The sequence below is a fragment of the Diceros bicornis genome, chromosome 11, assembly GCF_020826845.1.
Source record: "Diceros bicornis minor isolate mBicDic1 chromosome 11, mDicBic1.mat.cur, whole genome shotgun sequence".
In the NCBI taxonomy this organism is placed as follows: Eukaryota; Metazoa; Chordata; class Mammalia; order Perissodactyla; family Rhinocerotidae; genus Diceros; species Diceros bicornis.
In genome coordinates this window covers 68551035-68565248 of record NC_080750.1, presented here as the reverse complement: position 1 = coordinate 68565248, position 14214 = coordinate 68551035, and the positions used below count along the sequence as shown (strand labels likewise).

At 40.2% G+C, this 14214-nt stretch overlaps 1 protein-coding gene across 5 annotated transcripts in view; it reads left to right on the top strand.

Moving 5' to 3' along the window:
* DOCK5 (dedicator of cytokinesis 5) overlaps positions 1-14214 on the top strand; it is a 212162-nt gene that overhangs the window by 111008 nt on the left and 86940 nt on the right. For all 5 annotated transcript variants that reach the window (XM_058550499.1, XM_058550501.1, XM_058550502.1 and 2 more), the window contains 5 exons: positions 1894-2036; positions 4307-4432; positions 9665-9789; positions 10875-10973; positions 13046-13118. In XM_058550499.1, the coding sequence (XP_058406482.1) occupies positions 1894-2036; positions 4307-4432; positions 9665-9789; positions 10875-10973; positions 13046-13118 (566 nt within the window). The remainder of the gene's footprint in view (positions 1-1893; positions 2037-4306; positions 4433-9664; positions 9790-10874; positions 10974-13045; positions 13119-14214) is intronic.

Here is a 14214-nt window from a genome sequence, read left to right as displayed (position 1 = left end):
GCTGCTAGTAATAATTTTCTAAGGATGGATTTATGTATGATCCTACCACCTATATCCTGACCCACCAAGAATATGACTAGGTAAATATTTTATGTAGCTTATGCTAATATGAATTAGGAGGTAACTTTCAAATTTATGAATGCTGCTCCCAATATAAATATATACATATATTTAAATATATTAAATAAATATCATATATTAAATTTAATAAATATAATATATTAAAGCATATTATAATTTTATATTAATGTAATTATAATGTAGTTATATATTAATAATATAATATTAATGTATTAATATATTAACTCAAATATATATTTCTTATATACATATTAATAAATAAATATTAAATAAATAAAATATATAGACTAAATATGAATATATATTTAAATATATAAAAATGTAATATAAATATACTTATGATAAATATAAATAACTTTCATATCCATGAATTTTGTTCCCATTATATATACATATATATTATATATTATTATATATGTATTAAATATATTATATCGTATATACGTATATACATAATAGGAACAGCATTCATGAATGTGAAAGTTACATGAAATATGATATAATATATGATATTATTTATGTATATATAAATAATAGGGGCAGCATTTACGGATATGAAAGTTATTCTGCTCCATATCGAATATTTAATTACACATAAAATAGGAGCAGCATTATGGACATGGAAGTTCTCTGAAATGTGTTTCTGTGTATTTGTTCCACCTCCGAGGTGAGTCTCTTCCTTTAGCCGTGTTGCCTCCCTGCTTAGTTCCTGAGCCAGCTCTCCTGTGGCAGCCGGCAGCCGTGTTGAGGCGCTGAGCCCTGAGACAGTCTCCACGGCATCATAATACGTGCTTGAGTCTCTGAGGAGCCCAGCCCTAATTTGATTACTGCTCACTCTGCAGCCAAGAGCCACTGTAAAGTGTTCACAATGCAAATCGCAGCCTCTGGCATTTAACTCCTAAGATTTATGGCACATGCTGTCCTAACTTAGCTCAAAAGCTTACAGTGCATTCTGTTATGAGAGTTTTATGTGTGCGTTCTGCCAATCCATCTAAGAGAGGCATTTGAAAGCAGCGGCTTGGATTGTAGCGATCTAGCATATTGCGGTACGTTTGCCCCTGTTGTCAGGATGCAGCTCTGGACCCTGCAGAGAAAGCTGGCCTGCTTAGCAGGCCAGAGCACAAAACCACCGCAGAGAAGATGGAGACTGTTGTGCTGCCCCAGGCTGATCGCAGTTCCTGATGGCGCTTGTGCTGTCAATGGAATGGGTCTGTGTTTGGTCCTTGGATCACCCTGGACAAGCCTCAGCCTGATGGGATCATTCAGGTGAAGCTTGTTGGCTGGTGCCTGTCCTCACATGGGAATCCAAGAATACCTTCCCAAAGCCGCTGCATACACACAGCTCCTGTACACTGAGTGTTGGCGGGAGAGGGGGGCCTTCCCTGCATATGATCCAGGCCCATCTCCTTACAGATGAGGACACAGCAGCCCAGAGGGGAGACCCCCGCAGAACTCACTGTCAAGTGGAACCGGACCTGGAGGCCAGGTCTCCTGCTCTTCCCAGTCCTCCTTCAGTTTCATTACAGCAGCCTCTCCCACCTCACCAAGAACATCAGCACTGTCTCTGGTGCTAGTTGTTAACATTTGGCATCAGTTTTGTTTGTTCGTGGGGTTTTTGTTTTTCCTCTTTGCCCCAAGTCATTTCCAAGATAGGCACCCAATGGAAAAATAAAGGAAAGATAGAAAGAGTCCTCTAATTAGGTGTGTTCAGTGTTTATATTTCCAGATTATTCCCATAGGAGCCACCACTATCTAAGGCTATGCTACAGAGACTTCCTCTTTGTTCCTTACCTCCCGTTTCTGACTTCCCAGGATTGCAATGGAAACCTATATCCGGCAGAGACAGCTAATCATGTCGCCCCTGATAACGTCCCATGTGATTGGGGAGAATGAGCCACTGACGTCAGTCTTGAATAAAGTGATAGCAGCGCGGGAAGTGAATCACAAAGGACAAGGTAGCAGCCCTGTGCACTAAGCTGGAGGGGTGGTAGTGGGCTGGGGCACTCAGCTGAGTCCTTGGACTCCTGCCCTTTCGTTATCTTTCTCTGATATAAAGCAGACCCTGCTGGGGCCTGCTCACCTCAGCTTCCTGCTGAAGGCCTTTAATGCTGAAAAGCACCGAGAATGCACCCGGCACTGAACTGGATCACAGCTGTATTTTGTAAATTCTATGGAACAAATTCTTAATTCCATGAGCCTTTCCTCAGTTTTGTCTACTCTACAGTCCCAATGCTGACTCTAGGTAAATGCACAAAGACAAAGAGATTGGGGATGATTATGTTCCACCCTCTGAATATGTTTATCCAAGTACACTTCCTAAAATTGACAGGGAGGAGACCAAAGTAATACAAATGAATATGTGTTAGTGTAAAATAATGGCCTATCTAGCAAAACATTTTTAATTGTTTTTGTACCTACATATATTGTTCTGTTGACATAGTTTTAACTAAGAAAAATTCTGCTTATTGAAACTGCATTTTAAATTCAAATAATAAGGAAAAATAGTTAAAATTTTAAAATTCAAATACCAAGATGGTGACGATTTTTGGATAATTCTGAAGATTGAGTTACTGTTTTTTTCACCAATTTGTAACTGTCTTCTGAAGTGGAGGCCATCAGGAAACATTATTTTCAGCATATTTAGTTTCCCATGTATTCACAATTATCCTGAGTGGGAAAGACATGTGAGGAATAATTGAAGACTCTGGAAACAAATAACTAAATACATTTCTGTTGTTGTGAAACTCCCAACCTAAGGATATAATTTATTAGAGTGGAAAATCCTTACACTAAGTAGATTGCTCTGTGCGTATAATTTCTTTGTTTTTTTTAACAAAAGTGAAACAATATTTCCTCTCTTGCTGCTTAACAAAACAAGTGCTTTTCAAATGTTTTTGTGCTCATCACAAATATTTTTTTGTGTCTGCGTAATATTCCATTGCTTGGATTTAAGAAAATTAAATCCCCCTAGATAAACACTTAAGTGTTTTCTAATTTGTCACCATTATAAATTTAAATAACTCTGCTATGACTATCTTGATACATGGAGCTTTTCCATATTTAGGACTACCTCCTCAAGAAAATTCCCAGAAGCAGGATTTCTGGGTCAAATGATGGGAACAAGCTTAAACAGGGGTACACATATTACCAGACTGCTTACCATAGATTTCTACCAGAGGGTACTAATTACCATCTTAGCCACTTTGCAAACTGATATTTAAAAAACTTTACCTGTTTGAAAGGTGAAAAATAGACTTCCATAGTTCTCTTGCATTTTAAAAAACTACTTGAGGGTGAGTTATCTAGCCTTCATATGTGTTTATGAGTTTTCTAAAGTTTTCCTTCTCAGTTTTTATGAACATTTTATATAATGAAGATAATCTGTCTTATTTAGGACGCATATTTTTCAATTTTTGGTTTTGCCAAATATTTATAAACTTCTTGTACTTCTTTGTGAATTGTCTATTCATGTCCTATTTATTTGTGAGGATCTTAATGTTTTTCTTCTAAGTATAAATTCATAATTTCTTATAAGTATTTCACCATTTTGTAGTATGCCTTTTACTTTTTATGAATATCAAAACTTTCAGTTTGTATATAGATAATTATTTTGTGATTTCTTCATTTGTTTCTCTACTTAGAAAAATGATTCATTCTCAAAGATTTAATAACTATACACTTACTTTTTCTTTTAACATTTTGTCTTTTTTCCTGTTTACTTCTTTATTATATTAGAAATTTATTTTAATGAAAATGTGAGGTGAGAAATTAGATTGATTCTGTTCTAAGTAGCCAGAAAATTATCCCAGCACATTTATGAAATTGTTGTTTCTTTTTTCATGATTTTTAATGCCTCTTTTGCTATATATTAAATTGCTGTATATTATAGTACTTAAATCTCATTGTTTCTATTGATTTATATATCTTTTCTGCCACTATTATCATACATTACTATAGCTTTACAGCATTTTGGTATCTGATAGGGGTTATCTTTACTCCCTTTTCCCCCAAAGTAAACATCTGTTCACATCTGTGTCAAATTCTCAAAGTCCTGTTGTGATTTTGGCAGGAGTGTCATTAAAATTATAAGTGGAGGAGAAGTTACGTCTTTATAATGAGGTATCTGTGTAGCAATACAACTCATAGGTTTTTCTCAATTTTTCTGGGTGTGTTTATTTTGTAGATCGTACAGAGAACTAAAAGTTTATCTTTTCTTTCTTCAAAGGACTTTGGGTGTCCTTGAAGCTGTTGCCAGGTGACCTCACACAAGTTCAGAAGACTTTTTCACACTTGGTGGATAGATCAACAGCAATCGCCCGAAAAATGGGCTTTCCTGAAATAATACTTCCAGGTAAACACCCTGCTTGATTCACCTGTTCTGCTTCCTCTAGGACCTGCTTCCATGCAGCACAGTGGAGGCAACGTGGATCCATGAGATTCAGTGATCTGCATTCAGTGGTATCTGGACAGTGAGAGATACAGACAGGGTTGCAGTACCTTAAAAGGCTACCCAGTGCACAAGCCCAGGATAATGCTTTTCCCTGTGACTCAGAATTTTCTGTTTCCTCTCTCCCTTTGTGTTCCGCACAAGCCCCTCTGACATACTTCCCTCAACCATCCGTTAAGTAGAGCTAATGGGAGCACAGGTTCTCTGCCCAGAGTAGTGTGCTTATTTGCGAGTACCTTTTCTCTTGAGGACATCACCAGCCTCGGGGGCTCCTTGCCGGGAAACCCCAGTGAGATGCCTGCTCAGCCCAGTCTAGCTGGACCCCCTGCTCCATTTGCTTAAGCTCCAGCCGTCTTCTTGGCTCTCCCCATACTTGCAGTCATGAGGATGTAAACATTCTGCAGTTTCTTACTCTAGTTTCATCATTTTTGCTACCACATGTTGATGATCTGCATATGTGTTCTTTTGAATTCACTGATTTAACTCATTTAATTTCTTAATCTTTATAGTAGTAAAAGGAAATAATTTCCTCAAAGGAACTTTATGTAATATATAATATTATATAAATAATAAAATATGAATATATATTGTATAGGTAGGTAGATTTTATATACATATATAAAATCTTTGGCCTGTTAGAAAAATTCTAGAAAACCAAGCTGTTACCTATTGCTTAAAAATTTGGGTTCCTTTAAAGTAGTACGAGATCTCATTCCTCCTTTGGGAGATTGAGGAGCAATAATAATGTATTGCCACACACATTGTCTGCACATAGTGGGTGTTAAAAGAGTATTTGTGGAATGAATGAATAAAAGAGCTGTGAAATGGAAATTATCTTTTTCTTCTTATTCCATCCCTTCTAGAGCCATTCACCCTAATACATATTCAGCAACATTCTGGGAAAATGTTTTTCTTCTTGTTGTTTAAGAAAATAAGTATTGGGGGGCCGGTCCAGTGGCACAGGCAGTTAAGTGTGTGCTCTCTGCTGCAGCGGCCCGGGGTTCACTAGTTCGGATCCCGGGTGCGCACTGACGCACCGCTTGGCAAGCCATGCTGTGGTGGCGTCCCATATAGAGTGGAGGAAGGTGGGCACAGATGTTAGCCCAGGGCCAGTCTTCCTCAGCAAAAAAAGAGGAGGATTGGCAGATGTTAGCACAGGGCTGATCTCCTCACACACACACACAAAAATTATTGGCATTATGTGTCAATTAAAAAAAATATTGGTAATATTCGCATAACCAAAGGCAGTTTTATTGCTACAGCAAGACAGAATACTGAAAAATAAAAGAGAGAAGTTTACTTTATCTTTGAAATCTAGCTGGAAGGATTCTTTATAATCATTAGGGTTGGTTCATACACGGCCAGGGCTATGATGGACTTTAAAAATCATTTAGGATGGTGGTTCCCAAATGCTAGTCTTGGATCAGCTAATCAGGATCACCTGGGAAACATTAAAATACAGATTCCCAGATTCTTCCAGAGACTCTGATTCAGATTGTAAGACCAGGGCTTCCCAGGTGATTCTGGTGATCAGCCAGGTTTGAGAAATATAGATCTAGACCAAAGTCCCTCACCTTATAGCTCCTTCCCATCACCATTTCAACAGGCTCCAGATGCATCTTAAACTCTCTCCTCTACCCACGGTCCTCTCTGGCTAAGGCGCTTTTACTTTCCGCCTCATCTTCACAGCCAGATTCTTGGAAGTGGATTATATACTATCTGCCAGTCACCCTCTATCCTGTCCAGAATGGCTGTCACTAGAGTCACCAAAGATTGCACTGTCACCAAGTCCAATGGTTTTTGTGTGTGTGTGTGTGTGTGTGAGGAAGATCAGGCCTGTGCTAATATCTGCCAATCCTCCTCTTTTTTTGCTGAGGAAGACTGGCCCTGGGCTAACATCCGTGCCCATCTTCCTCCACTTTATATGGGACGCTGCCACAGCATGGCTTGCCAAGCAGTGCATCAGTGCGCGCCTGGGATCCGAACTGGCGAACCCCAGGCCACCGAAGCGGAGAGCATGCACTTAACCGCTTGTGCCACCAGGCCGGCCCCGCAATGGGTATTTTTTAGCCTAATGATCCTCTATGGTCTCTTGGTAGCATGTGACACTGTTGATCACTCCCTCCTTGAAATATTCCTCCCTCATTGTCAGTGACCCCACACTGTTGTCTTTTGCTCCATTCCCCTGAGGCCTCTCCTAGGACTCCTTTGCCACCTTATCATCTTCTACCCCACCTTTAAATCTTGGAGTTCCTCGCTATTTGGTCCTTATGCTCTGTATTAGCTAGCTAGAGCTGCCGTAACAAAATACCACAGACTAGAGGGGTTAAACAACAGGAGTTTATTTTCTCACAATTCTGGGGGCTAGAAGTCCAAGATCAAGGAGCCGGCAGGGTTGGTTTCTCCTGAGGCCTCTCTGCTTGGCTTGCAGACCACCATCTTCTCACTGCGTCCTTATGTGGTCACCCCTCGGTCTGTGTTCCCTGTGTCCTCATCTCTTCTTACAGGGACACCAGTCAGTTGGATTGGGGCCCACCATATGACCTCATTTTACCTTAGTCACCTTGTTAAAGGGCCTGTCTCCAAATACAGTCGTATTCTGAGGTACTGCAGATTAGGGCTTCAACATATGAATTTAGGGGGAAACAATTCAGTCCATAAGAGGTGCCCTTTCCTTCTCAGCAATATTCTCTCCCTAGGTGATCTCACCCATTCATTTGGCTTCTGTGTGTTAGTTGGCTCCCAATCCATATCCCTGCCCCCAAGACCCCTCCTTTGAACTCGTTACCATAGATCCAACTACTTCCTGCCTCAGGACTTTCGTAGGTACTATTCCCACCCCTGACCGGATCACTATTCTCCTCTCTTTAATTGGTCAGTTCTTACCCAGAATCCCCATTTGGAACTTGTCACCCTATGCATCTACACCTGGCTCTTCTGATGTGTTTTATCTGAGAGAATGGCACCCCATCCATCCAGTCTCACAAACAAGAAGCCTAAAAGTCACCGTTGACACCTCCCTTTCCTTTACACCTCATGCAGAATTAGTAGATAAGACCTGCCAGTCTTACCCTTGAAAGGCCTCTCAAATCCATCCCCTTCACTCCATCTCTATTGCCACTACCCAAGTTGTAGCCCAGGTCATTAGTTCCCTAAACAACTGTCACAGCTTCCTAACTGGTTTCCCTGTTTCTTCCCTTTCTTACCTCATATCCTCTTCTCCACAGTATAGCGTGAATGATCTTTTATGAAAGCCCACCTGATCTCATCCCACTCCTTCCTTACTGAAAACATTTCGATGACTTCTGTTTATATTTAGGATGAAGATAGAAATTCTTAACTTGGCCTGTAAGCCTCAGGGAGAGTTGTCTTTTGTCTGTCTCTGTAGCCTAATCTCATACCAGAGCCCCCTCACTGTGAAGACTTCAGTCGTGTGTCTACTACTTCTGGGCTTTTACACATTCTGTTCTCTCTTCTTACTCATCCCTCCAATATCAGCTCCAAGGAAAGATTCCCACCCCTCCAGACAAGGTTGGGACTTAGTGTTATGCTTTCACAGAGCCTGGCGTTTTCCTTCATTTGTGGTGTTGGTTTCATCCTGTGATTATCTGATAATGCTTCTCTGCCCCGCCTGTAAGCTGTATGAGAGTAAGGCTGGTGCATGGCTCACCATTGTCTCCCAGACCCCTAGCACCGTGCTTGGTACAGAGTAGGTGTTCAATAAGTTTTTTTTTTTTTTTTTAAAGATTTTATTTATTTATTTTTTCCCCCCAAAGCCCCAGTAGATAGTTGTATGTCATAGCTGCACATCCTTCTAGTTGCTGTATGTGGGATTCGGCCTCAGGATGGACGGAGAAGTGGTGCCTCGGTGCACGCCCGGGATCCGAACCCGGGCCACCAGCATCGGAGCGCGTGCACTTAACCACCAAGCCACAGGGCCGGCCCTCAATAAGTTTTTTCAATGAGTAAATGAATATTATCTCATCTGGTTGTACCCTAATTTATTCAACCACTGTCAATGGTTGGAAATTGAGGAGGTTTCCAAGTTTTTATTTTCATAAACAACACTATAATGAATATTCTTATAGATAAATCATTGCTCACATTTTTAATACTTTGAGACAGATATTACTAGTGAAGTTGCTGTGTCAGTTAAGACTTTTGATGCAAATTGTTAATTTCTCCATAGACCAAGAGTGTGTCAATTAAGATTTCATACTGCAATGTACGAATAAGCCCCTTTTCCTTCACACCTCCTCAACTGTGGGTAGTATCTTAATTATTTTTCCAAGCAGATAAGTGACGGAAATAAGTTTTCTAAATGTGCATCCCGATTTTCTTATAGTGCTATAAGGTTTTATTTTTTACATTGGGAGGCAGTTTAATGTCCTACAGATTTTGGAGTCATTTTTACAATACTGAGTCTTCCCATCCAGGAACTTGGTATGCCTTTCATTCATTCCAAGTTTTGTTTTTGTATTTTAATGATATTTAAACTGTTTCTTCACTATGGGGGCTACATATTTTCTGGTTATATATATATTTTTAAAATTTTGTGCTGGTTAACCAAAAATATGACAAGCAGAAATTATTCTGATATCAGTAAAAACAATTAACCTGATTTAAATAAACACAAAGTATTTTACAGGCTTTCAGAAAGTGTCTGCCTCATCAATTTGTTATATGGATTAAATAGATTATTGCATATAAGACATTTTGAACAGTGCCCAGCACAGAGTAAGCACTCAGTAAGCATTAGCCTTCATTATTTTTCCAATGTGTTAAAATGTCACACTCTCCAAGGCATTATTGAAAAAAAAAATCTGCCACTGTAGCCTAATAAAATATATTGTGTACTTATTATTAGACAGCAATTATTAATAAATAGAACAAAGGATTACTATTGAAAAGATTTCATTTAAAGAAAACTACACTTCAAAGACACGTTGGTATGTATGGAAAGGTAGGATGAGGTAAGCTAAAGAGAACAATACATTTAAAAACTTCTGCTATATGAATAGTTCATTATAAAGTCAGAGCATTTCATATTTTACTTATAATTTACATCTTACTACATCCTGACAACTAAAAATGACTTCCCTCAGCACCACTCACGGGTAGCTTGTCACCTTGCAGGAGATGTTCGGAATGATATTTATGTCACCCTGATCCATGGGGAGTTTGACAAAGGGAAAAAGAAGACGCCAAAGAACGTGGAGGTGACCATGTCTGTGTATGACGAGGAGGGCAGGCTCTTGGAGGTATGAGGTCTCGCCCGGAAATCCCGCTGCCGTCACCCCCTTCTTCATGAGGGACTTTTGGCCCTGTGTTAATTGTTCTCCGCATTAGGATGTGTTTGGTTTTTCATAAGGAAAAAACATGAAACCTGTTACCTTTGTGATTAGCAATTGCCAGTTTTACTAAGAAACCCATTTAGACTCTTTTTTTCATTATTTCTCCTGTGCTGAGAAATAGCTCATGCCACTAATGATTTTATGTGTAGGCTTCATTATCATTTTCAAATTATTTAGCCACTTTCAAGCCCGTTAAGTGCCCCTGGGGCTTGAGTGAAGTGGCACGCGTGCCCGGAAGGCATTGAAACGCACATTTCCTCCGCCTGGGGGAGCAGAACCAAGGGAGGCGCCTGTTAGAGAGCTGTTAAACCCGAAGGGCTCTTGGTTAGAGGTCAGCTACCACACTCTTCAGTTGTAGTAATCAGGAAATCGCAGCCCCACGCTGATGAGTTATTCTCAGGGAAACCCGGGAGTTAGTGATGGAGCCAGGACTGGCTCCAGGTATCCTGACTTCCTGTCCAGAGTTCCTCCCACAGAAGTCAGTCTTGATTCTCACATCAAAGAGAAGGATAGGCAGGAGGCTTTCAGTGTCTCAGACTGTGATTCAGTGATTCCAGAGCAGGTAACTGTGGCCAAATTTCCCGAGACAGGAGGGAGAAATCATTTTCCTCACACAGCGGTGCATCTGCACCTGTGCCGTAGCTCCCAGTCACCCTCGCTAGGCCTCTGTTCCCTGAGAGAGGAAAGAGGAGGAAAGAGAGGAGAATGTATGGCTGGGCGTGGAACAGAGAAAACAAGTTACAGCAAAGAGGAGTGTTGGGACAGTGCTTGGTCCCCGAGTGACCACGACATTTATACACTAGATCCTCAGATAAAGTGGTGGAAACTCATTCCTACCCTATTCTTCACCCCCAAGTGTAACCAGCTTATGTGTGCCAGTGTACGGCACATGCTGGCCATGCGGAGGGTAGAGGGCTCACACGTGGGGTGTAGAGTACTCTTATTTTTCTAGATAAAATTATCCCCTCCTAATTTTTTCTTTCTATCCACAGAAAGCAATTCATCCTGGTGCTGGATACGAAGGCATTTCAGAGTACAAGTCAGTCGTCTATTACCAAGTGAAGCAGCCCTGCTGGTATGAGACCGTCAAGGTGAGAATACGCCGCCTGCAGCCTCTCTCATGGATTAGACCTCATTTAGGTTCTGTTCTTCTTTTTACCCCCAAATCATCCTGCTTTATCCTGAAGTTTTAGGTGGGTTGTCTAAGGTGCGCAATAAGAAATGAATTGATGATTATAATTCCTTATAAGAGCATTTATCTTTAATAAACTCAGAATTCTTAAATAACATTCTCATTCATAGACGTGTAGAAGTTTGAATAGAGAAACTTGTGGTTGTGATGATGCAGTAGGCTGCTAAGACGGTCCAAAGCCAAATGGAAATTGCCACATTCCGCAAGCAGTTGCTTAATGTTTTTTTCTTCTTGGCCTCTAACCAAGGTTTCTGGGCCTCTTTTCAATTTAAGTACATGTATTAGCAATTCCAAAGTGCTTTTCAGATCCCTCATCTCACGCGAGCCTCACAGCACTGCTCCTGAAGCAATCAGGTGTCACGCCCTCTGTCCACTTAGGTCACCGAGACTCACAGACGTGAAGTGACTTCCCGAGATCCTCTAGTGGCTTAGTGTCAGAGCCTAAACTGGAGCCCGCTGGATCCCAGGCTCCATCAGCTCTTTTTTTTTTTTTTTTGTGAGGAGATCAGCCCTGTGCTAACATCTGCCAATCCTCCTCTTTTTTGGCTGAGGGAGACTGGCCCTGGGCTAACATCCGTGCCCATCTTTCTCTATATATAGGACGCCGCCACAGCATGGCTTGCCAAGCAGTGCGTTGGTGCGTGCCTGGGATCCGAACCAGCAAACCCCGGGCCGCCGCAGCGGAGCACATTGCACTTATCCGCTTGCACCACCGGGCGGGTACCTCCATCAGCTCTTTCTGACTGTTGAAGTCTTATGAGTCTCCACAGAAAACTAAAAAAAAAAAAAATTACACTATCTCAATTCAACAGTAACCATTTCCCACAATTTTATATACTTCATATGTTTTAAATTATGCTGTTTATACATATTTATACTGTGCTTTTTTTTTTTTTTTAAGGAAGATCAGCCCTGAGCTAACATCCATGCTAATCCTCCTCTTTTTGCTGAGGAAGACCGGCTCTGAGCTAACATCTATTGCCAATCCTCCTCCTTTTTTTTTTTTCCCCCAAAGCCCCAGTAGATAGTTGTATGTCATAGTTGCACATCCTTCTAGTTGCTGTATGTGGGACGCCGCCTCAGCATGGCCGGAGAAGTGGTGCGTCGGTGCGGGCCCAGGATCCGAACCCTGGCCGCCAGTAGCGGAGCGCGCGCACTTAACCGCTAAGCCATGGGGCCGGCCCCTATACTGTGCTTTTTAAAACTACTTTTCTTGAGGCATTGAAAGTTCTTCAGAAATGTGTTTTTAGATACTTGGATAATATTCCATTATATAAACATGCTGTAATTTAACTGTTCGCCGCAAATTCTCTTCGTTTTTCATTGCCCCATGCGTCTGTATTCCTAGTCCCCTCTATATGTATAAGCAGCAGAAGTCTTCCTTATCCCCAGTATTTTATCTTTTCCTTCTATTATAGACCCTAATTATTACCATATCAATACACACCTTGCAGTCTGAAAGGTCCTATATAAACCTCCAAGTACTGATCTTTTCTCTCTGAAGTATTTCCTGTTTCATACTTGAGAAAAATACTAGAAACTTGTAATATTTCCATTCTCAGAATCTATGATAAACAGCAAAGATGATCTTTTCCTGACATGCTTTTGGTTTGAAAATAACTAAATCTCCTTTGAATGAAACCTTATGCCAGATCTCACTGTGTAGGAGTTAGTGCTTTGATAAGATACTAAAAATGAGCCTAAGTCTATAAAATGGGTTATGAGTACAAAGTACTGTATGTATGAGTGTATATGTATGTATATATTTATATATATAATATGTATGTGTATATGTACATATATATTTATATATATATAATATGTACGTGTATATGTACATATATATTTATATATATAATATGTACGTGTATACATTAAGTGTATATGTATGTATATATTTATATATATAATATGTACATGTATATGTACATGTATATTTATATATATATAAAATTTCTTATTATCATGCAGGTATCCATTGCTATAGAAGAAGTTACTCGCTGCCACATAAGATTCACCTTCCGACACAGGTCATCTCAGGAATGTAAGTATTAGGAGGTCTGTGACCTATTTCCATAAAAGACCTATTTACTTTTACTTGACAGTGCTTTTGTGGGACTGGAGAACAAGATACTTGGAAACTAGATACTTGGCATCTTTATTTCAGAATTCACTGGGGCTAAGGAAATCAGAAAAATGAGTTTTTCTGGGCTTCCAAGATCTGTGTTATTTTTCTGCATCAGAATTTCCCCAAACTGTGTTCTATAAATACTAAAGTTCTATAAGATGCTAACAAATGCTCTGTGCCGAAAAGTGTTTCACAGTGGAATAGGAGGAGGAAATGTTGTATATCACATCTCCCTCTTAGATGTTCACAATGTATATTGCCATATTGCTGAGAAGTCCTGCAGCAAAAACTGTTTAATCTGTTGTCTCCCAAAATTACTATTTTTCTCATGAAAGAACTATTTTAAGACTTAGATCACAGTTTATGAAATGACTGCTCTCAAGTGTGAATAGAGAATAAAATTGATTATTTTCAGATTGATCACAAAATTTCTGGAAGTATCTTGTTCTCGTTCAGCACTGCATAAAAATGCAATCCTTCTTTCAAACTGAATGCATTGAACACCAGCTACACACCAGACTGCAGGCTGGGCCCTGGGTATGACAGCACATAGGACATGGCCACGGCACTGAAGACTCTCTGTGGTCTAGCTAGGAAGATGAGCAAAAAAGCAGGCTATTAAGTTCAGAACAGGTGATACATGCTACAGCAGCAAACAGAGTTGTAAGGGAGCATGCAGCACAGTCCCTAACCCCATCTGGGGCTCTATGTATAAGATTTCCTGCATCCTAGCTGAGACTTGAAGGTGAGTAGAAGTTAGCCCAGCAAAGGGTGATAGTGGAGAAATGTGTTTGAATCCAATTGAGCTCAGTAGGGGCTGAAGTGGGAGCAGTGGCAGCAATCATAATATTAGATTGAACCATATACAATTGCCATTTTATAGGTCAACGTCAAATAGATATCAGCAATTTCATATGGTTCTTCATAATACTAAGCTAGCGTTTATCAAGCCCTTAGTTTGTATCAGACACTATGTGAAGCTCTGTTTATACACTATCTTGTTTAGTTTCCA